Source organism: Mus caroli, unplaced genomic scaffold, assembly GCF_978045245.1.
Source record: "Mus caroli unplaced genomic scaffold, Mus_caroli_1 scaffold_4, whole genome shotgun sequence".
Taxonomy (NCBI): domain Eukaryota; kingdom Metazoa; phylum Chordata; class Mammalia; order Rodentia; family Muridae; genus Mus; species Mus caroli.
The window spans coordinates 8,316,307-8,342,166 of NW_028227259.1; the positions used below are offsets into that span (position 1 = coordinate 8,316,307).

The 25,860-nt window shown below is 42.8% G+C and overlaps 2 protein-coding genes across 3 annotated transcripts in view; one reads left to right on the forward strand and one right to left on the reverse strand.

The window, feature by feature from the left end:
• Lrrc17 (leucine rich repeat containing 17) overlaps positions 1 to 16,388 on the reverse strand; it is a 32,358-nt gene extending 15,970 nt beyond the window's left edge. Inside the window, exon 1 of the mRNA XM_021163603.3 lies at positions 15,580 to 16,388. The gene's annotated coding sequence lies outside the window, so the exon portion shown is untranslated. The remainder of the gene's footprint in view (positions 1 to 15,579) is intronic.
• Fbxl13 (F-box and leucine rich repeat protein 13) overlaps positions 1 to 25,860 on the forward strand; it is a 159,340-nt gene that overhangs the window by 84,756 nt on the left and 48,724 nt on the right. For both annotated transcript variants that reach the window (XM_021163601.2, XM_021163602.2), the window contains exons 10-12: positions 2,335 to 2,387; positions 7,044 to 7,144; positions 15,510 to 15,639. In XM_021163601.2, coding sequence (XP_021019260.1) covers positions 2,335 to 2,387; positions 7,044 to 7,144; positions 15,510 to 15,639 — 284 coding nt within the window. The remainder of the gene's footprint in view (positions 1 to 2,334; positions 2,388 to 7,043; positions 7,145 to 15,509; positions 15,640 to 25,860) is intronic.

Genomic DNA, 25,860 nt, shown 5'->3' on the forward strand with positions numbered 1-25,860 from the left:
CCACTGTCAGGTCCCAAAGAAACCTTGGGCAAAAGACTGAGATTATTAACATATTAATAAATAAGTTATTAATTACATATTATTAACATATCAGAGAAGATGGTGGCCACTGACTGCTAGGCTCTCTCAGCATTGCAAGTACCTGCTACAGAGTCCTCTGGCCACTGGCTGCTGGCTCCTCTCAGCCTGTCTCATCCCAGGCTCCCACTCTAGATCTCTCCAGCCCTAGCTTCACCTCTCTTCCCCCAGCTTCTTTTTTATATAAAACTCCGGCCATTTTGTCCATGCGCTGTCTTGGTTCTCTCTGTCCTCTCAGCTTCTCTCTTGGTCCTCAGCTCATGGCCCTTTCTTGCTCCTGTGTCACTTCTGTCCCCCACCCCAGTCCCCATCCTTTCATGGCCTGGTTTATTCTGCTGGGCTCTAGATGCCTTTGGCCGTTCTCTTTCCCTCTCTCTCTCTCTCTGCCTCTTTCTCTGCCTCTCTTTCTCTCTCTGTCTCTCTGTCTCTCTCTGTCTTTCTCTGTCTCTCTCTCTCTGTCTCTCTCTCCCCCCACCCCTTCTCCTCAACCCTACCTTGGAGTGGCCATGTCCTCGTTTTCATTCAGCCACTCATGTTGAATGTGGACCTAGAAATGCTTAGAATAAATGGCACTGTCCCAGCTATCCCCTTATATGTCACCACGACACCAATGCCACCCTGACAGTGAGGGCTTCTCTGTGGCCCCCATGCCAAGGACTTCAGTCTGCCTTTCTTGTTTTATGGTTCTCCATAGTGTTCATCAACTTCTGTCTAAACAAGGGGTTCCCTTCTTTTGTGACCTGTTCTGTCCAGTTTCCTTAACTAGAAATCAAATTCCCTAGAATTTGGGCAAGAATTTTTGCAGGCAAGCTTCACTGAGATGTGACTTATTCTGAGTACTAGGGACATCCCGGCAGCTTTTCCTGTCTAGTGAGGCCCCGCCCACCTAGAGCACCTTCCCACTGCTTGGTTTCAAGCGGTCCTCACAGTCACCATTCATGTATCCCCCAGCCCTGCTCCAAAGCCTAAGCATCTCTCAAGGTGCTGAGTGCGTTGTCTAGCTGTCTGTCTGCGTGTCTTATCTTCCTTGAGGCATGCAATGGTCAGTATTCCAAGAGCTATTAAGGCATATGGCCCTTCTCAATCTCCACTTTTCTATAACTTATTGCAATTTGTATATAAATCTAACTTAAAAAGTCATAACAGCTAGGTGGTAGTGGCACAGGCTTTTAAAATTCCCAGCACATGAGAGGCAGAGACAGGTGGATTTCTGAGTTCAAGGGTATCCTGGTCTACAGATTGGGTTCCAGGACAGTCAGGGCTACACAAAGAAATCTTGTCTCAAAAAGCCCCAAATAAATAAATAAATAAATAAATAAATAAATAAATAAATGAAGTCCTAACAAATAGTTTATTTCACTTATTATGCATGTGAACTATTAGAGGGTTAGTGCTTCTATAACATGCTTTGAAATGCATAAAAATAATGCACAATGTGGAACCAATTTAGAGATGAGTGAATGGGCATGTAATAAAGCCAGTATAAATACAGATTATAATCTAGATGGCAGAGATATAGGTGCTCACAGTATAGTCCTTTCAATCCTTGTATATGTGTAAAAATGGGTATAATAAAATATTTTAAAACTAAAACTAAAGAATAAGTCCTGGAAGATGGCTCAGCCAGAAAGTCAGTAGGGTGCTTACCACATAGGCATAAGGAACCAAGCTTGGTCCCCAGCACTCTCATGAAAGTATGGTAGTAGGTATCTATAATTCCAGTTCAGGGGAGGCAGAGGCAGGAGGATTCCTGGGGCTCCCTGGATACCTAGGCTTGCTGAATCAGCAATCTCCAAGTTCAGTGAGAACAATAACATGAAGAAACACTGTCTACCAACCTTTGTCATTCACATGCATACATACATACATTCATATACACATATATAAACACATGCACAATAATTAAAACGCTATGTACCCAAAAAGGCCAAAATCCAAAACCAACCAACCAACCAAAATAAATTATTTTTCTTAAGCCTTCAGATTAAAATCCCCAAGGATATAGTATTTTTTAAATTGAAAAGTTTTTTCTTCCCATCTTCTTCCTGTACTCTGCAAACAATAACAAACATGTGTATGTATGGGGTTTTAAGCCAAAGACATCATTTGCCTGAGCAGAGAAACCCACATACTTAGGACACATTTCTTGCTAAAGTTTCTCTTTACTTTTTAATGAAAACGTTGTATTGAATGTAGGATGGAAAAACTAAATGTTTGCAGTGTGTTGTTTAGTGATGCCTTCCTTGTTTGATTTAGGCCACTGTAAAAACTTGCAAGAGTTGAACGTCTCTGACTGCCAGTCTTTCACAGTGAGTATGAGAGTTTATTCTATCGTTGTTTATGTAGGTCCAGACCCCTCACCCTGGAGAGCCAGTGGGTAGACTACATACTTTGTGTGCATTTGGGGTTGAATATGGAAAAAGCAAACTGTATTAAACATTGGCAAAGACATGTGCCCACCCCCACCCCCTACACAATGCTATCGTTCATCTTGTGGCTATGTGCTTAGTGGTAGAGCCTCTGGCAAGTAGAAGTCTTTAATGGTTACATAAAAAGGAACTATGTTTATGTTTCATGCATATTTATATGAGACAGAAAATACTGGGCTCCTTGCAAGGGTGGTGGGATTATTCTGGTGAGTTTCATGGCTGTTGGTAACCATGTCAAAGAGACGGAAATGAACATATATCCCTAGATTCCCTCTTTCCTGGCCCTTTGGCTTTCTCTCTCCTCTAAACCGGTCTTCCGTATTGTGAACATGCAATATGCCCTTTGTACAGGCAGGTCTGACCAATTCACCTCTATCATCCACCATCCACACACTACTGGGAAAAAAAAATCACACTACCTTAATATTGGTACAGCCTAGAGAGACTGTAGTCTGCCTCCCTTTGTAACCTCATCCTGCTCCACTCTACACAGTAAGTTCTGGTGACCATGGACCAGGGTGCTCAGAGCAGTTTCTTGTTGTTGCTCATACAGTACTGTCTCTTTTTTCTTTTTTCTTTTTCAGTTTTTTTTTTTTTTTTTTTTTTTTTTTTAGATAGGCCAGGCTGGCCTTGAGCTCAGCAGTTCACTGCCTCTGCCTCCCAGGTTTAAGGTGTGCACCACCATGCCCACCTTTGTTCCTTGCTCTTGCCTTCACCATCACCCCCAAATAAGGCTTAGATAAGGGAATGGTTCAAATAATTAATGTAAGTACATGGGATGGGGAGACATTTGGAAAGTGGCCCAAATGGGCAGTAAGAAAAGCTCTGAACACGGGCAGCCCGGTCTTGAGAATTAGGGTCACTAATTTCTGCTGAAACCATTCCAGTGGAGTGCTGCTGGGACTGAGATATAGCGGTAGTGAGTTGTGAAATGGACAAGATACAGGAAAATGAGCATGAGCTATAAACTAATGTTTCCAGAAAAATGGATGAGGGGGTTAGAAGGAATGGGGACCTGGAAATGCAAACACATTTCTAGAAGCCAGTGGAGACTACCCAGCTAGTGGGACGAGTTTCTGAGGAGACAGAGAAAGCAGAAGGAAAGTCTGACGTGTAATGATGCTGAGCACATGTCAACACCAGGCCACAGCCCTTGACAGGTGATAAGACACCTACACTGGTTCCTCAGAGATCCCCCCCCACCAGCATTTTACACAGCAGTATGCCGCATGTTCGAGGGAGTCCCTTCTCAGATGTCTTTCCTGTTTTAACATGAAATCTCCTCAGGTCCCCACAGTGCCATTTCAGTGTGTCCTTGAGCCCATTTTTCTGTCTGTCTGATGATCATCCCTCCCATCCCCCAACCCCAGCCTGGTGAACTTTGTTTCTCCTTTAAAACACTCTTCATCCCCACCGGGGTTTTCCATACATTTTTGAAGAACTTTTAAAAAATAACGCCATAGAAATAAAAATGAATTGATATTACCATTTACTCAGAGAGAACACTTCAATAATTTGTGGTATATGCATAGAATTATACCACTGTAGCCACGAGTAATTTTACAGCATTTTCTACATCCTTAAGAGAAATCATATCCATTAAGTCACCTCTCATTTTCTCTCAGCTCTCAGCACCTTGTAATTCCATTTTTTTTTCCCTGACAGGCTTAATTTTCTTCTCTTGCAAGTTGGCACTGTGGGCTCAGCCCCTCAGCAGTTATACTTTCTACTCTTACAGTTATGCTCACACTGGGGCTCCAATTTTAGAAGCAGGGATACTTTGAAAAAAATCCTCTCTTTACAGTTTTCCCATGAAGCTTATCCTTCCATTTTCAGAGCAGTTATTTCCCGAAAGATGGAAGACATTTTATGAGTAAATAGAATATAAACATAAAAGTCCAAAGACCCTTATACCACATTAACTCCTAATTTTCTCCTAATACAAAAGGGAAGCGTCCTGATTAGTTATCTCCCCCCCCCCTCCCCGGCTGCTGCTCTCCTCTCAGAGGCTCAGGCCTCAGCATGAGTCCACTTCACAATGAGCAAGCTGCTACTTTATGTTTGGGAGTGTTCCCAGGAAATCGAGGGATAAACAGACAGCCCAAAGAGCACGTAAGAGAACAAAATTCTGCTTTCCCTCTGGTTGGGTTCTTTGACTACTAGCAAGGTGCATAAGGCTTCTTCATCAAGAAAGATGGCCATCTTGCTAGCATATCCTTCAGATATCCGATAAGGATTCAAATGGGACCATTGTGAAGTGGCTTCATTCTTCTATGGGTATTTTTAGCACCTGCTGTGTTAGCGCTACCCCATTAGGTGTTAGAAAGAATTTTAATGTGCGGTTGATTTTCAGTTCTTGCCTCTGGAACATGAGTTCTGCATATGAATACAAAAATTGCACTCTTTGAATCTGGCCTTCTAGCAGGAAAGTCAGTACAAAACCATCTGCACCAAGTTTGTGAATATCAGAGCCTGGCCCAAGTTTGGGATCTATAAAGGGCTAGTAATTTCATCCAGTTCCACTTTGTTGTTGTTTTCTCCCTTTGAGACACAGGCTGGGAGACAGGCTCACATATAAAGATGTGGGTGACCATCCACTCAAAGAGCTTGGATGTATGTGAACTTGCTGTGTGAAATAAATCACACTGAGGAAATTTGAGTCCTATGGGTTAAGGACAGATTCACGAGCCACTCAGCAGTGTGCACGCTCTAACAGTTTTGGGTTATGTGTTCAAGCATTCCAAGGACGAGGCTTGCATCCTTGTAAGTACTGAGAACAGGAGTGGTCTGGACTTGTTTGGGTGACCAAGCAACTCCACAAAGCCAAAGACTGAGTAGAGATGGCTGACTCAGCACAACCATCCTCCTCTTGGCCCTGTCTCTTCTGAGGCCTCTCTAAAGGTGGCTAAGCCAGCTCTTCACCTGCTTTGTCTCACCTCACTTGTATCCTCAACAAAGTCTATTTTAACAGGTGCACAGTCTGCGAGCCCTGACTGATTGGCACACCTAACATTTTCACCTGTCCATGTATGGCACTACATAAGGTGATGGTTACTTGGATTTTTGAAGGAATCTTGTGCTATATTTGTAGTATTTGCAGATACACATATCTGAATCCTATACTTGGTGATTGAATGACTAGAAAATCACCATCAGTTTGAGCTCAGTGCCAAGAGCACAGAGTTTTTCAGTGGCCCCACTTGTCTACACAAGGCATGGGCAGGGAAAAACTTGCCTGTGCAGAGCCCCTTTGTCTTATTTAAGACAGGATTTGCTGCCCAATAAGTCACCCACTGAGTGGCCTACCACTGACCACCATACCCCAGGATTTTGTTATAGTAAAAACTCACATATCCTAGGAAATCATGAAGAATGGGCTATCAAACTGACCTTGCTGCCCCTGAAAATCAAGTTTGCCATCCCTAGTGGTATCTCAGTTCTGCACATCCTAATTCTCCGAGCTAGTGAGGACTCACCTCCTCCAGATACATGCCTGTGGTGGGCTATCCTCTTCAGGATAGACTGTGTTGAAATGCTCTAAAGCTCACTTATTCAGACCTCGCTGATACCTGGTGTTATCTCAGGGATACTATCAAACATCATTGGATAAATAAAAACCTGTTGCTAACTCTGCTTCTCCTCCCCTATCTCCTCCCCTCTTTTCCCCTCTCTGGTTTTGACAGGGTCTCCCCCTGTAGCCCAAGCTGGACCAAAACTCATTATGTAGCCTAGGTTGGCAGTTAACTTAAGGTGATCCTTCTGCCTCAGCCTTCCCAGAGCCGGAATTGTAGGCATACACCATTATGGTAACTATACATTTTGCATGCAAAGTAGCTCATAGCAGTCAAAACTTGAGCCTCATCTGGCCTTTTTAACCTTTAGTTCAAGACCATTGCTTGACATCATTGGCTCTCAAGTCTCATGCCAGCCGAAGCCTTCGTTTACATGCTGAGATCTTCTCGATCCCTAACCCCAATCCCAACACTGGCTCTTGTGCACTCTGTACACTTTATATATTGTCTACATTTTACTTTTCAAATATAGATATTGAGACCATCTCTGAGCTATCATAAATTCAGTGAAAATTTGTCCAGCTTTTTAAATGTATCAGTATCAGAACCACAGAAATTTAGTCACACAGACAGATGACATGCCTGGGCTAAACATGGCCTTGCTTTCAATGAAGTCCAGCTGTTGAGAGCATTTACAATTCCAATCTTTAGAATAACTTTAAAACTGGCCAATTTGTGAGCACATTTCTATATCTGGACAGTCAAAAGTCACACTGTCACATACCAGGACTTTAATGAAATGTCATTGTGAGGTATTGAAATTTTATTTTTAAAGAAATTAGGGAGCAGTGAAGCGTCAAACAGGAGGACTAGTTTCTACTTTTTATTTGATGTAGTAATCAGGCATATGAAGGGGCAGGTTGAGTATGAATGTTTTTCAGGGACAGGAAGAGAGATGAGAGATAATAGAGCCATTATGAGGCCTGTGAGGATTTCATCTGCTTCTCCTTCTTCTGTTATGTAGGATGAATCCATGAGACACATTTCTGAGGGCTGTCCTGGGGTCCTGTATCTCAATCTATCCAACACAACCATCACCAACAGGACGATGCGACTCCTGCCTAGGTAATGCCTGTGACTGTTTGTTTGAAATCTGGTCTCATAGGTACTCCAGGCTGGCCTCGAACTCGTGCTCCTCTGCCCTCTGATGGTTGCTGCTTGTGTTATTTGTATCCCATTGACAATATTGTGTTCCTCTAGGCTTTGGCTTGTTCTAGTTGACCTCAAAGATAACTCCCCATCAGCACCCAACCATGGCAGCATGACCAGGGAACAGATGACAGCTTTCCAGCCCTGGAGCTGGCAACTGCACTCTCCTTCCCTGGCAGGTACAGCTGGACACTGGTCTCTCTCAGCCAGTGGTCTTGTCACTCTTGAAGGAGTATACCCAATAGCTTGAGGTAGATCTTCCTGTTTCTTTCTGCTCTTCTTCCTGGACATTTGAGCCTGGCTCCCGACTTCCTTTCTGGTGTCTGGGACCTTTCTCTAACAGAGCTCCAACATGCCCCCTCCTTGACCTGGGAACACTGCTGTCCATCCATGCTTCAGGTGTCCGGGTGTCCCACTGAGATGGCTCAACCTCCAGGGAGCTTACATTGCTGAGTTTTGACTGTCTGTTGACTTTGATGTGCCCAGGATGTTGTAGCTGCTCTTTCTTAGCCAACCCTTCTCTGGAGAAGGGCATAAAATTGGGCAGAATCTTCAACTTCACACAAATATATCTGATTCAGTATTTACTGTGGAGAGACTCATCAGGCACTGTATCTGATCCCAGGGAGATGTTCAAATTTGACTTTGGGAAAACATTTCTCAAGCCATTGTAAAAGACTTTTGAGACCATGACTGTTTGAGATCCTTTGAAAACTAACAATAAGACATGTGGAAAAGCTTAAACAGAAAAAATTCTGGGTGGCAATTTCTTTATGTCTGACTCTAATAATCTTCCACAAACAGGAAAACTTCAGAAAAGTGGCATGGCGCTCCCTGTTTTAGTCAATTCTTCAAGACTCTCCTTTTGAAATTCCTCCAGATGCTTTAAATCTTCACCCAGCCAGGAACTTAATAACCCTTTACTTTTTATCCCTGTACCTTTTAAACTTAGCATATAGTCCATTTAGAATTTATTTTAGTGATAAAAAGCAGCAATGATCCAAAGTGAAGATCTATAAACCATGACCCCTGTGGTCCAAAGCTTGCTTTTGTGTGGTCCAGCCAAGGTTTTACATTCTCCATCTGTAATAGTTGATCATCCAACATTATTTATTGACTGTAGTTCTGTGTGCTTCTTCCTTATGTATTTAAACATTTTAGACAGGCAATAAGTACTTAAAACCCATTCATTCCTAGTATCTCTTTACATATAATTTTGTCCACATCTCTGGGGTTTTCATGCCTATTGTACCCTGCCCAGCTTCTCTTTCAGCCACCCACCCCCAATAGATTGGAAGGGGCTGATAGGAAGTGTCCCACACCATGAAAATTGGTTAACATGACAAGACAAGATTTGAATTATTGTTTTGACAATTGTTTTGATTTAAACTGATGGAAAGGGCAATTTAGAAAGCAGAAGAAATTTGAAAGTTTACCATGCCTATAGCCAGCACATTGGAAATAGCACAAAAATTGAGGCAATATTTTTTTCTTTCAATTCCTTAAAACGATCTGATTCAACCATGCAAGCACTTGTGTTATTGTCAGCAGAGTGCAGTCTGGCCACACAGCTCAATTTGCCTAACTCTGTAGCGCAGTGTTTGAAAACAATGTGTGTAGTGTGTAATGTAACCTGGGGAAGTACACGCACACTTTAACTGCAGTGGTCACTGGTGGGCTACCGCTGTCAGAATCTGCCAAAGCCAATGAAGGTGTTTTGTGAGAACCACTTGGCTACCTAGAATCAACTATAACCAATTTTGTATTAGCACCTGTCAATCATATGTTACCTAATCTTCGTCAGTAGGATAGTAAGATATAAAAATTGACAGTAAAGATATTTATGCACAGTTTTGGAGAACTAGTTAGATATTAATCACTATATTAATAAGGATAAGATAATCATCTATATATAATCATCCTTTTAGGAACAGAGGACTTTTACTGTTTTTCAAAGTTCATAAATCTCTTAGTAAAAATTTATTTTGGTCGGAAAAAAAGTTGGAAGTTATTCATAGATGAGTTTTTAAGTTCTCCTCATAACTAGCAACCTGTCTGTGTTTTCTAACTTTATTAACTACATGGTTCTTTTTGGGTTGGAATATGAGATGCAAATATCTTTTTAAACTTTTCTCTTAAAACTGGCACAAGCAAAGCCAGACACTTATTTCAAAAATAGGAATTTGGGAAAAGCATATCAGACTCGTTCCGTGCTTTTTCCATTTTCCAAACCAAGCAGTCCATATTTTATTTCCTTTTTGAGAATTCTTTGTTTAAAGTGGTTGGTGCTTCGATGAGTAAACTTCTGTCTTTAATTGTAGACGAAATATGGACTGAATTATTTCTGCCTTTTGGAATTCAGATTCCTTCAAAGACCAGCTCGGCATTAGTTTCTGCACTCTCATGAGTGTTTGGAGAGGAAAGCTCGTTTAAAAGAGCAAGCCTCCTCGTGTAAATGTGCGTGTATACACAGACTTGACATGTCATCATATGACAGTGACGCGTTGCTCACTGTAATCAAGCTTACGTGCAGTTTAACTTATGCATAAAGTATCATGCTTTCTCATAGATCGCAGCATTTTTTCCACATAAAATAATATTCATTTTCCTGGTTAATGTATCTTTGTGATTTGTGTTGCTGTTTGGAGATGGGCCTTCAATGGCTGGCCTAGGCTGCCCTCAAACTTGCCATCCTCCTGCCTCAGCCTGCTGAGTGCAGCGATTACAGGCACATACTACCATCTTAACTTGAATCTTTAAAGCTCTGCTGCTAACTCCCCTGCCTTTGTTCTCCTTTGTTTATGTATGCATTTTGTGGAATCTCTTTATCGATCCCTGCATCTTAAACCTTAGTTGTGTTTTATGTGTAGTATGTAGCTAGCTTCTAGTTTATTTTTGTTTTTTCAAGTTAGCCTGTTTCTCCAGGTAGCCCTGTGTGGACGTATAAATAAAAATGGCCCCTATAGGGCCCATAGGGAGTGGCGCCTTGTGGCAGGACGTAAGTCTCAGTCTCTTCCTGCTGCCTGCCAGTGCAGATGTAGACCTCTCAGCTCCTTCTCCAGCACCAAGTCTGCCTGCACACTGCCATGCTTCCCACCATGATGATAATGAACTAAGCCCAAGCCAGCCCCAATTAAATAGTTTCCCGTATAAAAGTTGCCATGGTCATTGCATCTCTCTATAGCAATAGAACACTGACTAAGATACCCAGGCTGTCCTGCAGCTCACACTGTTGTTCAGGCTGGCCTTGAACTGAAAGCATGTGACACTGCCCATGTATTAGCTAATATTTTTAAAACGTTTATTTTTTTGTGCCTAAGACTAATATTTACTTTTTTTTTTTTTTTTGGTTTTTTTTTGTTTTTTTTTTTTGTTTTTTGTTTTGGTTTTTCGAGACAGGGTTTCTCTGTATAGCCCTGGCTGTCCTGGAACTCACTTTGTAGACCAGGCTGGCCTCGAACTCAGAAATCCGCCTGCCTCTGCCTCCCGAGTGCTGGGATTAAAGGCGTGCGCCACCACGCCCGGCTTAATATTTACTTTTTAAAGATTATAAAATAAAATTTGTATGTTAAAATCTGAATTTATAAGTAGATGATTTGGAAGTAATTCATATCACTTTACAAGTTGTCTTTCTCTCTCTCTCTTTCTTTCTTTCTTTCTTTCTTTCTCTCTTTCTCTCTCTTCTTCCTTTCTTTTCTTCTCTCTTTCTTTTTCTAACTTAAGTGGGTCTAACTGTATAACCTAGGGTGCTTAGAACTCACTATATATCTCAGGCTTGCTTGAAGCTCTGGTTGTCTTCCTGTCTCAGCCATCTATATACAGGAATTACAAATGTGAGCCACTATGGTTGAACCCCTCCTCTGCTTTTTAAACTTAAAACATTCTCGCTGACCCCATATTAAAATGATCCTTTCCCCTTAGTTAACGTAGCATATTGGTATGGCTATAAATCAAATAATGTTTTAGGAATATTTATTTTATAAATGTACACAAAATTTAGTGGGAAATATAGAAACGTTGAATTCCAAATAAGAATTTTGGTTGTAATTTCTAGTTCTTCCCATTTGGTGAACATTTAGAATAAATTCTGCTGGGTGCTGATGATTTTTGTTGCACGAAAAAATACACGGTGTCTTAGGGTTTTACTGCTGTGAGCAGGCGCCATGACCAAGGCAACTCTTGTAAGGACAGCATTTAATTGGGGTTGGCTTACAGGTTCAGACGAGGTTCATCAAGGTGGGGACATGGCAGCATCCAGGCAGACTTGGTACAGGAGGAACTGAGAGTTCTACATATTCATCTGAAGGCTGCTAGCAGAATACTGACTTCCTAGCAGCTAGGATGAGGGTCTTAAAGCCCACACCTACTCCCAACAGGGCCATACCTTCTAGTAGTGCCACTTCCTGGGTTGAACATAAACAAACCATTATACGTGGTAACCTATCCATCACAGTAATTTTTATCTATGATAAAAATACATTTCGTAGTGATTGTCTATTTGTGATGTGTTTCCTAGTGTTTCAAATATGTGAGGGTAAGCAAAATTCTTCTTGAAGCTATAAATAGGAGAAGAGCTTGCTGTTGCTGTTCCTCACCCCTCTTTGTTGCCTTGAGTACTTCCTTCCAAAGAAAAAAAATGATCTTTGCCCTTTTTGTCAACATTGATGCTGGTTTTTATTTGAGTATTTTTTTCTAACTTCTTTGGGTGAGAGCATGTACCACGTGTGCCGCCGCATTGCCAACGTAGTGCACTGCCACATGTGCGAATGTGCCTGTGGATATTAGCACAACTTGAGGGGCTCAGATCTCTCCTCCCACCAAGTGACTCATCAGGCTAGAAGTCGGGTTGTCAGGCTTTGCAGGCAAGAATGCCTTTACCTGCTGAGCCTTTTCACGGGTGGGGACAGCTCTGCCTCATACTGTATTCTGAATATAATCCTTCCCTTCTGTTACATAGCATTGGCAGTGCTCTCGGTCTTTCTGTGCCCAACTTCCTGTCTGTTCTGCCTCTGATCTCTCTTCCTCCATTAACCTAGTTAAACAGACCTGCATGGGTTGCCCAAGAGAAGCCCTGACCTCTGGTGATTTCATTCTGCATGCTTGTAGTGGGGAAGCCCTTCTTTTCCTGCCTAATTCTTGGCCTGGTTAAGTCATGGCATCCCAGACGACCAGTGATTTCTCCTTTTCCTGTATCCCAGGGGAAGTACGCACATATTCATCCCATAGTGATCCACTACACTGCACAAAACCTTCTGACCATACTGTTGGGAGCTGTTCAGTCTAACTACCTCCTTCTTGGCAGCCAGGTCCCTGCTCATAAAGAGAAAGAATTCAGGTGTCTATGAGGGGTGTGTGTGTGTCTGAGTGTCTGCATATGGATGTAAGAATGCGAGTGCAGGTGCCCTCAGAGGCCAGAGGAATATGACTTCCCCACCACCCCCAAGAGCCCAAGTTACAGATGGCTGTGTGCTACTTGACACAGCTGCTGGGAACTGAGCTGCACTCCTCTGGAAGAACAGCAACTGCTCTTCACCATCTCCCCAGCTCCTGTTTATGGGTTTTGATGGTGTTTTCAGCTAAGCTTTAACTGAAGTACAGGGGGACATAAGGGATGGCTCAGTAAGCAAAGATACCTGTGCCACCTGAGTTCAGTCCTGGGGACCCTCATTGGTAGGAAGAAAGAGCCAGCTCCTGAAAGTTGTCCTCTGACCTCCACTTGAGTGCTGAGGCAATTACAGACAGACAGACACACACACAGGTAAAATATTTTTAAAATATTATGCTAAAAGGATCTATAGACCTTATAGAGTAGCAAGAGTATCTGCATTATAAAAAATAGTTAAGTAAGTCCCTTACTTAATTCTCATTTTTGAGACTTACTAGCTGATCATATGGATTTAAGCAGGTAGAATGATAAGTTCAGGCAAGGTATAGACCTCATGTGATGATCTTCAAACTCTAGCCAGACAAGGACTACTTCATTAAATGAAAACAGACAGTGCAAACTCCATAAAAACAATGGCAATGTTGGCCTGGGATAATAGCTCAGTTGATAAAGTGCTTATTTTGCAAGCCTAAGACCTGAGTTTAAGCTGTCAGAAACTATGTAAAAAAGAAAAAAGCCAGTTGTGGTCCTTGACTTTGTAATCCTAGGGAGGCAGAGAGGCAATCCCTGGGCTTGCTGCCCAGTTGGCTAACATGCTTGCCAATGTCATGTCTCAAAAAACAAGGTGGACATCATCTTAGGAATCACAGTTGAGGCTGTCCTCTGGCATGTGTGAGCTGCAGGGATGTGTGCAAGTGAGTACACACACAGACATGTATGCATACATACAAATAAACACACACTGACATACAAACAGACATGCATGTTTGCACACACAGACAGACAGGCAGGGGTGCACACACACACACACACACACACACACTTAAAAGGGCAGTATATTGTTAGTTTGGTGGTAGCAGTAGCAGTAATAATAAGGCATAAACTCTCTAAGTCTGCTGTGCCTCTGCTGTTTTCAATGATCGAAAATCACCTTCCTGATAATTCTATTAGATCTGAATACTCATTTAATTTTTCACATTTCTCAAAGGCAAGAGCAGATGGGATCAAATCCATGACAGATAAGAAAACTGAAGGTCAGAAAAGCCTTAAGCTCCAGAGTTTGCTAAGGGCTTGTCAAAAGGGGAACTCCTAAACAAAAGACTATTGTCTTCACTTGGCAGCCAGGAAAGCAATCCTCACTGGGATTGGGAAGCTATAGTAAAAGCATTAAGACTCTGATTATAACTCAGTTTGGTAAGAGTCCAAATTCTTGTTGTGTATTTTTCATGGTGTGTACTGTCTGCCTCACAACCCTCTATCTCTACATTAAAGCAATGTTATGAGAAATGACACCCCAAGCTCAGCGAGAGACAGACAGAGAGAGAGAGAGAGGAGAGAAAGAGAAAGCATTTCTCAGTTCACTAGGGGGCTGAGGAGAGGGGTGTGTCTTTGGATGCTAGAGAGTTCTCTCTTTCCAGGTCCAGCCCACTGCCACTGTGGTCCAAAAGCTGCTTTGGCTCTTCTGTTGAATCTCATGCACACAGCTATTCCCAGGGGGGAATGTGTGTTCTCAGTCAGGAATTCACCTCAGAATAGAGCCATTAAATCATATAGACTTGAGTTTCGATTTTAGGGCTAAATCCAACCTATGGGCAATGTTTGCATATCTTATTTCGCATTTATGTAGAGATAAACTTGCTTTGCGAGCATCAGGAGAGGCAGAGGGGCATTCTCTCCCTCCTCCTAGAGTACTCGTTGGCCGCTACGCTGTTGCAGACTCCAGACTAAGAGCATATTGGTAGTTATTGCACGAGCAGGCAGCAAGAATCCTTACACTTTTAAAGAATGCCATGCTGAGGAGGGCTTAGAAGCTTGTCCACAGAGTGTCCTGAAAATGCCAGCCCTTATGTGGTGGAACAGACTCATCCTAAACCCCCCATCCCCGCCCGGTCCCCTTTCTTCTGGAAGCTCTCATTTTGGTCATTGTGGTAATGGCATCTTTCCTGTTCCAACTCCAGTGAGATTGACAGCCTCCTGTGTAATTTTTATTTGTCTCAAGTGTTGCCCACTTAGCTACTCGATATTCTTAGCCTATGTTTAAGTCCTGAGTGCATATCAGCCTGGACCGTTATTTTTAATTATCCTAAGGACATCATTACTCACAAAGCCGTGCACATTGAAATCTCTGGCTTTTAAATCATTTTTTAAATCAGACCCATTTTTATTTGTCTCAAGTGTTGCCCACTTAGCTTGCTGTGTAAGGTTTTGTCTTCTTTCTGCCCTGATTCCTCACCATGATGGAACAGCTACTTTCCATAAAATGTTTATGAAATGTTTATCTTTCTCAACAGTTCATGTAGTAGTTTGGCAAAGGTAAGAGCTAAAAACTCGAGAGTAAACTCTAACTTGGGTTTCAGCAACAGACTTTCAAATAGTATGCGTGCAAGACTCCTCCCACCCCCAGCCAAGAAAAGTGTTATCCCATCAAGTTTCATGGAATCCTCCCAGATATCCTTTCTTTCCCTTTGACATGCAGCCATGCATTATCTTCTCTATCACTGACCCCCACTTCACGTAACAGCAAGAGAGACTGCAGCTGTTAAACTGCCGAACATCTGCAAGCAGAGTGCAGGATGAATACAGCTTTCAGTCTCTTTGTCGTAGTGGCTCAAGAAAGACTTGAGAAAAGCTAAGTATTTGACTCTCCTTCCTCCCCTCTCTGCCCCACCACCCCAGGTACTTCCACAACTTACAGAACCTGAGTCTGGCTTACTGCCGAAAGTTCACCGACAAAGGCTTACAGTACCTGAACTTGGGGAACGGATGCCACAAGCTCATCTATCTGGACCTTTCCGGCTGCACCCAGGTTTGCCTCCCAGTCTCAGTCTTCTCTGTCCTGCAGCAGGCGAGGACGTCCTTCCGAGAGCCAGCTGCATCCAGCCCTCATGTTGCACTAATGCTGTGCGTGGAGCACAGAACACTCTGCTGAGGTTTTAAATTACATGGCCACAGCTGCTTCAATTTTCTCCAGGATTGCTACTATAGGCGCCTGGCTTCTGTCCACAGGCGCGTCACATCAACAAACAGGCAGAGCTCATTGGATGATGAAACGGACCACTTCTGAGAACAGTTTGAGGGCAGAGTCCAAATCTCCAAAACTTTATAGAGCCACTAAGATACAAACAAATGGGGTGGGATACACAGGATTCCTGACAAGGCAGTTAGGTCCCCCGTGGGCTTTTCTCTGTGTAAAATGCTACAAGCAATAAATGTGAGAAATAGAAGTCCCACACCAAGGACCGTAAATGTTTAAAACTGCATTACATACATATCCTAAATATTACAAAGATGTGAGATTCGGGTGGGAAACTGTTTGAAGAGGAAGGGACAGGGATTGGGGAAGTTGGGCAGGCAGTCATGTGAAAGGTATGGCATTCAGATGCACTCGCTATCTCTTCCACAGTTCCTTCTGCTATCCATAGTTTCCATAGACTTAAGCTATCCTTGCTGTGGCTGATTTTCTCCCATGTCTCTGTGTATGTCTCAATATTGATGTCTTTGGTAGTATCCTATGTTCTTTATAATGCCACACAGGTGAGAGCTGGCTAAAATAAATGTCTAACCACAACCAGCTAGCTGTAGTTGCCAATGATTGAGCTGTTTTTGTGTTAGGTGAGACATCACTCTTCATACAGTGGATCCCTTGTGAGGGTTTTGTGCCCATTTACCAAAGTTCCAAGTGGTAGAATAAACCGGCCAGTCTTGCCTAGAAGCCTATGGTGTACGTCACGTGATAAGCACCTGGAGGTGGACACCACGGGGTAAGGAATTCTTATGCAGCTGCACTGTTCCCTGAACATGACTTCCTAGTGTTCTAGGTATGAGAGGTGAGAAGAGAAGACTTGTCTAAGGTTGAAATAAATGTACAGAATGACACTTCCGTGAACCAGCGTGCAGACGTGCATCAGTACCAACCAGGACTTAAGCTGGAAGTACCCTTGTTTTCCTCATTGTGGCTGGATTTCTGATAGCTTTTTGACCTTGGCCATCTGATGTCTCTAAAGTACTTATTAAGAAAACCTGGGACTATAGGAATTGTACATTCTTTCTCTGCTTTCCTTTGAGAGCAGCTGCTTTTAAAGGCTTTGTTATGGTTTTACAGCCTAGGAATGTCTTTCTCCCAGGTCTGGGAGCTGTCCCTTTGACATAATCTCATCAAAGAGGATAGTGTCTCATCTGTGGGAGGGTGAAACACTACCTCAGATCAGACCCTAGGAAACATAGACCCTCCTACCACAGAGAAAAGTATTTCTAAGTACAGAGAGAAAGTTGTGTGCTCAAAAAATTCCCCCAGCCAAACTTGCTAACTGTAAGTGTTTTAGCACTTTTCCTGTATCTCACCTTAAACAGTCTCCCACAGTAGGCCTTATGTTGCTGTGTAGGTGCATATTGTGGCCACAACACACATTAACTTGTCTATGCACACACACAAACACATTCATGCTGCCCCATGTACACACATGAACAAACTCATTCCCATATATACTCATACATACACATACACACGTCTACACACATCTACACACACACACACACACACACACACACCCTCAATAGGCAGTTATTTGCAGATACAGTGGAGTCCAAGTAAGTAAGATTCTGTGTTCTACTGCCAAACATACCTGATCTGTCATTGAAAATTGAGCTAATGTTTAAAATTGTAGGGTTTTCACACACACACACACACACACACACACACACACACACACACACACCTAGATTTAAAAATAAGCACAAAGGCTAGAGATATTCACATTGTAGGGGGTGCACTCCACTATGGTAGCAGTGAACTGGAGCTGAGTCAGCCGTTTCCCTTTGAGACGGGGCATGATTGCATCTTCCTTTGCAACCTGGCCTCTGTTTGATAATGTTCTTATGTATGTGTGATTATACAGACAGTGATCTCATCTAATGCATTGCCTGTGTGGCCTCAGTTGCTATTTACATTTGGTCTGAATGTGTAAGAATAAGACTCTTGGGTTGGGAAGAAAGCTCACTCAGAGAGCCTTGCAAGTGTGCTGACCTGACTTCAATCCTCAGAACCAAGATTAAAAACCAAACCAAACCAAACGCAGAGGTGCTAAAAGGCTTCACTTGTAATCCCCTACCAGTGGGAGTCAGGGAGAGAGGATCCCTGGGACTTGCTGGGCAGCCAGCCTAGCTAGCCTCGTCACAAGTAACCAATCTACAAGATGAGCACCAGACCAGTAAGGCTCAAAAAACCAAAGCAGACAGCTGATGAAGAATGATACTCAAGACTGACCTCTGGACTCCACGATCACACACATGTGCACATGCACATACACACACACACACACACACATGTGAACATGTCCACAGGTGCATACACAAACACAAATGTACACATTCATATATGCACACATATGCACACACATGTGCACAGCATGAACACAAATTCACACACATGCATGGATAACATGTACATGCACACATGTTCACATTATGAGCACATGTATGAATGCATACATGATGTACACACTCATACACATACACACAAGAATGAAACTCTAACTTTCCTTGTTTTGTAAACTTCAAATCACAAGTATTTGTTTCTTTTATTTGTCCTTTATCTACTTCTATTTGGTTGGGAATCCAAAAAAGATTTAATTCTTGATGTCAGGGACTAGGAACTGGGCAATTGAACCCAAGCCCCATTCTGACTTCTGGGAGTGAGAAGGGAGCACTCACCAAGTACAGACTTCAAGGGGGAGTAGCAATGTAGCTTAGTAAAGAACACAGGCTTCATGCCGGTGCTTCTGAGCAGCTGCTCTAACCCTCAGGGGTAGGCCTGCATATCTGCCACCTCAGCTTAATTTCAAAGAAGGAATCTGGTAACCCACTGTTTCCCTGTGAGGAGGAGCTTCTGTCGTTGTCTTAGGGTTTCTATTGCTATGATAAAACACCATAAGCAAAGCAACTTTGGGAAAGAAGGGTTTATCTTAGCCTATAGAGTCACAGCACAGTTCATCACTGAGGGAAGCCAGAGCAGGAACTTAGAGGCAAGAGCTGATGCAGAGGCCATGGAGGGATGCTGCTTACTGGCTTGCTCCTCATGGCTTGCTCAGTCTGCTGTCTTATAGAACCCAGACTACTAGTCCAGGAATGGCAGTACCCACGATGAGCTGGGGCCTCCCCCTATCAATCACTGAATTAAGAAAATGCCCCACAAGCTGGCCTACTGCCCAATCTTTTAGAGGCACTTTCTTTCTTCCTTTCTTTTCTTTTCTTTTTTTGGTTTTTGGTTTTTGGTTTTTCGAGACAGGGTTTCTCTGTATAGCTCTGGCTGTCCTAGAACTCACTCTGTAGACCAGGCTGGCCTCAAACTCAGAAATCTGCCTGCCTCTGCCTCCTGAGTGCTGGGATTAAAGGTGTGTGCCACCACACCCGGTGAGGCATTTTCTTAACTGTGAGTCTCTTTTCTCAGATTACTCTAGCTTGTGCCAAGTTAACAATAATAGAAGAATCAACCAGGACTGTTGTGGGAACTGGAATATGTTTCCTATGTTTGGAATTTTGCTCTAGGGAGTTATATGTGAATATATAACCAAAAAGAAATATCCCAATAAAACAAAAAGATCAAAAGATCTTGAACAGGGACTTACACCTGAGTGGTTTCCACTGGTGTTTGCCAAGTGTCTGCTGAGTAAATGTGGCCACTACGGCCAAAAAGGGTATTGAGAAAGGATTGTTGCCATACATGTTAGAAAAAATATATACTGGAGAACTTCAGTGGAAAGTAAATTCCATTCCATATGTTTAGAAATATTCTTCATTCATTGGGGATTGGATAAGCAGTTTAGGTACATCAAATGAGACAGCTCTTGTGAGGAAGACCAGGATTTGTCTATGCACCTACCTGTTGTGTCCACTTAGCTTCTTCACGAAAAAGTTTCCCCTCGCAGGCAGTGCCCAATCATGCAGAGACTGCTGCTCCTGTGACTAGCCTGGGCAAGTTTCTAGCCTTGCCTTGCCATTTAAATTATTATTTTAAAGTTATAAACATTTTGACTTCTAATCATATTTAAAAGTGTGTGTGTGTGTATGTGTGTGTCCAAGGATAACTTGGTGAAATCAGCCCTCTCTTTCCACCGCATGGGTCCCAGAGGTTGAACCCAGATTTGCTAGGCTTGCATAACAGCTTTACTCAAGTGAGTCTTTTCTTATCAGATGCATAAAAATTTGAAAATATATAAAGAAAAATATTTTTAGACTACTTGAAATTTTACCACTCAGATAACAGATTCTACCAGCATCTCCTGGCATAGCTTTCTGGTATTCTCTCCACATGCATGTACACTCCTTTAAACTGCAATGTATGGAACAGCATGCACACCATTCGTTCATTATCCTGTAAAGCACACAAATATTCAGTGGTAACATTAGTAGCTACCTTGTGTTCTGTAACTTTTTGTTTGTTTGTTTGTTTGTTCACTTAACCATTCATTAGCCTGTGATGAAAGTCCTTAAGTTTCTGTAAGGCAAAGGATACTGTCAATAGGACAAAATGGCAACCAACAGATTGGGAAAAAATCTTTACCAACTCTACATCCGATAGCTGGCTAATATCCAATATATACAAAGAACTCAAGAAGTTAGACTCCAGAGAACCAAGTAACCCTATTAAAAATGGGGTACAGAGCTAAACAAAGAATTCTCAACTGAGGCTGAGAAGCACCTAAAGAAATGTTTAACATCCTTAGTCATCAGGGAAATGCAAATCAAAACAACCCTGAGATTCCACCTCACACCAGTCAGAATGGCTAAAATCAAAAACTCAGGTGACAGCAGATGCTGGCGAGGATGTGGAGAAAGAGCAACACTCTTCCATTTTTGGTGGGATTGCAAGCTGGTACAACCACTCTGGAAATCAGTCTTGTGTTTCCTCAGAAAATTGAACATAGTATTACCTGAGGACCCACCTATGCCACTCCTGGGCATATACCCAAAAGATGTTCCGACATATAACAAGGACACATGCTCCAGTATGTTCATAGCAGCCTTATTTATAATAGCCAGAAGCTGGAGAGAACCCAGTTGTCCCTCAACAGAGGAATGGATACAGAAAATGTGGTGCATTTACACAATGGAGTACTACTCAGCTATTAAAAACAATGAATTCATGAAATTCTTTGGCAAATGGATGAAACTAGTAAATATCATTTTGAGTGAGGTAACCCAGTCACAAAAGAACACACATGGTATGCACTCACTGATAAGTAGGTATTAGCCCAAAAGCTAGGAATACTCAAGATACAATTTACAGAGCACATGAAGCTCAAGAAGAAGGAAGACCAAAGTGTGGATGCTTTGGTCCTTCTTATAAGGGGGAACAGAATATTCACAGGAGTGTGGAGTAGAAACTGAAGAAAAGACCCATCCAGAGACTGAATCCATCCCATATACAGTCACCAAACCCAGAAACTGTTGTGGATGCCAAGTGCCTGCTGACAGGAGCCTGATATAGCTGTCTCCTAAGAGGCTTTGCCAGAGCCTGACCAATACAGATGTGGATGCACTCAGCCAAACATGGAACTGATTATGGGTCCCCAATGGAGGAGTTGGAGAAGGGATTGAAGGAACTGAAAGGGTTTGCAACCCCATAGGAAGAATAACAATATCAACCAACCAGACTCCCTAGAGCTCCCAGGGACTAAACCACCCCAACCAAAGAATACACATGGAGGGACCCATGGCTCCAGCCACATATGTAGCAGAAGCCCTTGGTCCTGGGAAGGCCCGATGCCCCAGTGTAGAGGAATGTCAGGGTGGCAAGGCAGGAGTGGGTGGGTGGGGGAACACCCTCATAGAAGCAGGGGGAAGGGGGAAGAGATATGTGGTTTCTGGGGGGAGGGAAGGACCGGGAAAGGGGATAACATTTGAAATGTAAATAAAATATCCAATTAAAAAAATCCTTATGGCCATATCTGTGCATGTGTCATAAGGAATGTAGGTAATTTTAAGACCATCCACATTTGTGGTGGTTTGTATAGGTATGGCCTCCATAGACTCATGTGTTTGAATGCTTGGCCTTAGGGAATGGCACCATTAGAAGGTGTGGCCTTGTTGGAGTAGGAGTGGCCTTGCTGGAGGAAGTGTGTCACTGGGGAGGTGGGCTTTGAGGTCTCCTATGCTCAAGCTATGCCCCGTGTGGAACATAGTCTCCTGCTTGCTGCCTGAGGATCAGGATATAGAACCCTCAGCTCCTTCTCCAGCACCAGGTCTGCCTGCACACTGCCATGCTTCCTGCCATGATGACATGGACTGACCCTCTGAACCTGTATGCCAGCCCCAATTAAATGTTGTCCTTTGTAAGAGTTGCCTTGGTCATGGTGACTCTTCACAGCAATGGAACTCTAAGGAGGACAATGTTCCACAAAGTGTATTCTTAACTATCAACATGTACTTACTATTGTCATAAATATACCCCAAGTTTTAGTCAGTTTGGCATTAAACAAGGCACTTTGTATTTTTAATTTGCATTTTCTTTATCACTTGTAAGGTTAAATGTGTTTACCCCCAAAACACAGCTCTTACCTCAAAGGGAGAAAGAGATCATTTATTCTGAAGCCAAATGCTAGTGATTTTGGCCCAGAAGCACAGATTTGGGTTCCCTTCAAATCAGTGTTCTAATGTGAAAGCAATTTACTAATGTCTATACAGTAACAGAAGCAGGGTCACCTCAAGCCGCTATTCAAGTGCACTGGTGGGAACCATCAGAATTCTCAGCCTTAGGCTTCAGACGCTATCTGATGGCCTGTTGATTGGTGGAGAATAGGATTTTGTTAAGTTAATACAGTGATCACGATTTTATTTGTTTATCAGGATGTTAGGTCTGACACAGAGGGGGGCAAGGGATGGCTCTTTATGGGGCTAAGACAGCCCAAGAGAGACTGTAATTGATCTCTGGACTTGCAACACCCCAACCTTTCCATGTTACTGAAGCTCCAGTCAGTCAGCCTCGGCAGACACAGCTTCTTTCCAGGAATCTTCATTCACAAATGCTACACAATGCCACCACAGGCCAATGCTACACAGTGCCACCACAGGCCAATGCTACACAGTGCCACCACAGGCCAATGCTACACAGTGCCACCACAGGCCAATGCTATACAGTGCCACCATAGGCCAATGCTATACAGTGCCACCACAGGCCAATGCTACACAGTGCCACCACAGGCCAATGCTACACAGTGCCACCACAGGCCAATGCTATACAGTGCCACCATAGGCCAATGCTATACAGTGTCACCACAGGCCAATGCTATTCAGTGTCACCATAGGTTGAATGACACTGTTTTAAGGTGGCATTATCAAAGCAGTTACCAAATTAATTGTATTTTGAGCTTGAATACAGGGTTTTCTTTTGATAAAAGAAAAAAGATCTATTTAACAAAGATATTTTCAAGGCTAAAGAGATAAAATTATGAGGTTTTACATGGCTCTGCACATGCTTACCTTCTTAAATTTGCTTTGAGCATATTTGCGACTGCTACTCTTTGGGTGACAAATGTCCACCACAGGCTCATGTGTTTGAATGTCTAGTTTCTGGCTGGTAGCCACTGTTTTGGAAGGTTGTGGAATCTTTGGGAGATAGGACCTTGCTGGAGGAAGTGGGTGTCTGAAGATGAAGTGTGGTAGGCATTGAGGTATCTATAGCCCTGTCTGCTTAGGCCCCAGGGTTGCCTCCACTGAAATGTGAGCCAACAGCTGTCACAGACTCTGGTTTCACTGAGTGACCTGCCACCCACCTTCCTAACCAGGATAGACTAGATGTCCTCAGACTATAAGCCCAAAGGAAGCTTTCCTCTCCTAAGTTGTTTCTTGTTAGGTGTTCGGACACAGATAGGAAGGGGAGGAACTGCGGCAGTGACAGACCACAAAGTGATTCTTAGTACTTGAGAAGGTGAACTGAATCCACCTCTGCTTGGCTGGTGCTGAGACCTGGACTGGATAAATAGAGGAACTTCTCTAATAGCTGGGCTTGTGCACATGCCTGTGCATATGTGTGCACGAGCATATGTATGTGCATGTGCCTATGAACATATGTGTACATGTATGCATGTGTGCCTGTGAGTGTGCCTTTGCATGTGTGTATGTGCATGTGTGTGTGCCTATGTATGTATGTGTGCTAAGCTTTTCCAAAACACAACACGCTAGCAGAAAAGTATACAAGTTACCATGAACAGCCATGTATATGCTTCTAAGCACATTGCAACACATTTCTGTTGAGCAGACAAATAGGAGTCAAAGACTGGCTCACCAGGTATACATGTGTTGTCTTTAGTTGCTACTGCTAATGTTCTGGGTGGATTGGGCCAATCCCAGTGACCTTTTTCCCCTAGAAGAGCCAGAGATGTGGTTTCTGCAGTGAAGCTGAAGCAATGGGTCCTCCTCGTTACTCCCTGTGCTCGCTCGTGTCCTCTCTTTTCATAGTGACACTATCATTAAAGCATCTATGAGAGGCTGGGAGAAGAGTGGGTTTTCTTATTAAGTAGAATTTGTCAGTAAATATTTCAGACATTTGCTTCTTCCTATGGCAAGAAGGTTTCATGAAATTCATGTCACCCCAGGGACTCTTATCAAACTATCAGAAATCAATACGGGATTTCTATATGTAACTACCCTCATTAAAAGGAACCAGGAAGAGGAATTTTAAATTGCTGTTTCCCCTGTAGCTTTGTGCAGTGAAGAAAAACAAAATACCCAAGGGAAGAAACATAACCAAGGATTTCTATTTTTATTTCATATTAGATTTATTTTCCTTTATTTTGCTTATTTTGGAACTCAGATATCACGAGCTGATTTAATCCCATTGCTCAGTCCTGGCAACTTTCTTCCTCCATCTGTGCATGCTCTGTCTTCTGACTTACACCCTTTATCCTGCTGCCAGCCTCCCTCCAAGCAAGCTCCTGATGTTATATGGTTCCTACATATCTACGTATCCATGTATTCTTAGGGTCTGGTTCCAGGCATGTTCATCTTAATGCTCAGAAGCAACACCATGCTGTTGAGCTTGCTCCTGACAATAGTTCCCAACTAAGGCACTTTCTCTTCTCTGACACCACAGTCACGGAGGGTCTCAGCGTCCAGCTCTGGCTCTCCATTCCTTCTCAGGCCTTGCCTGTGGTCTTGCTGACATCATCCATAATCATATATTACACATCATCCATAAACATTATACAAGGATATGTAGATATATTTCACATATACATATATATATATTTCACATATAAATATTCTATGCAACATACTATTTATAGTTTTGTATCTATAAAGCTATAAAGCTATATATATATTTTGTATATGAAATAATGTGTCAGAGTAAGTTTTCTGCCAAATTTTATAGTCATAATCTGTTTACTTATTTTGTTTTTGAGGCTTACTCTGTAGCTCAAGCTATCCTTGAACCCTTCTGCCTTACTCTCTTAAATGTCAAGATTATAGGCAAGAGCTAAGACTTGGATTCTTCTATCCTAAGGGAAATATTTCTGCTCTAAAAGTACTACCTCACTGTTCTTTAGCCTCCCCTATCTGAGTCAGTGCCAGCTCTCTCTAGCTATTTAGGCTAGAATGTTGGTGTCATTTGTTACAGACTGAGTTAGGTGATCAGCAAATGCATATATTGAAGCCCCAACCACAAGCACCCCAGAAAACGCTTTATCTGGGAGTAGTCTCATTTCAAACATAATCAGAATGAAGTTGTTAGGGGTGGGTCCTAATCTAGTATGACCAGCATCCTTATAAGAAATGAGTAGGTTGGTATGGACATACAGAAGGGAAGAACACCAGGAAGATGAAGACAGCCACCAGTAGGCCAAGAGAAAGAACTGGAGTGGATCCTTCTTGTGTGGTCTCAGAGGGACTGAACCAGCCATACTTTGGTTCACACTTCAGCCTCTAGAACTGTGAAAGGATGTGTTCTGCTGCTTAACCTATGCTGTTTGTGCTATTTTGTTACCACAGACCTGCCAAACTAAGATGACATCCTCACCCTTCTCCCTGTGAC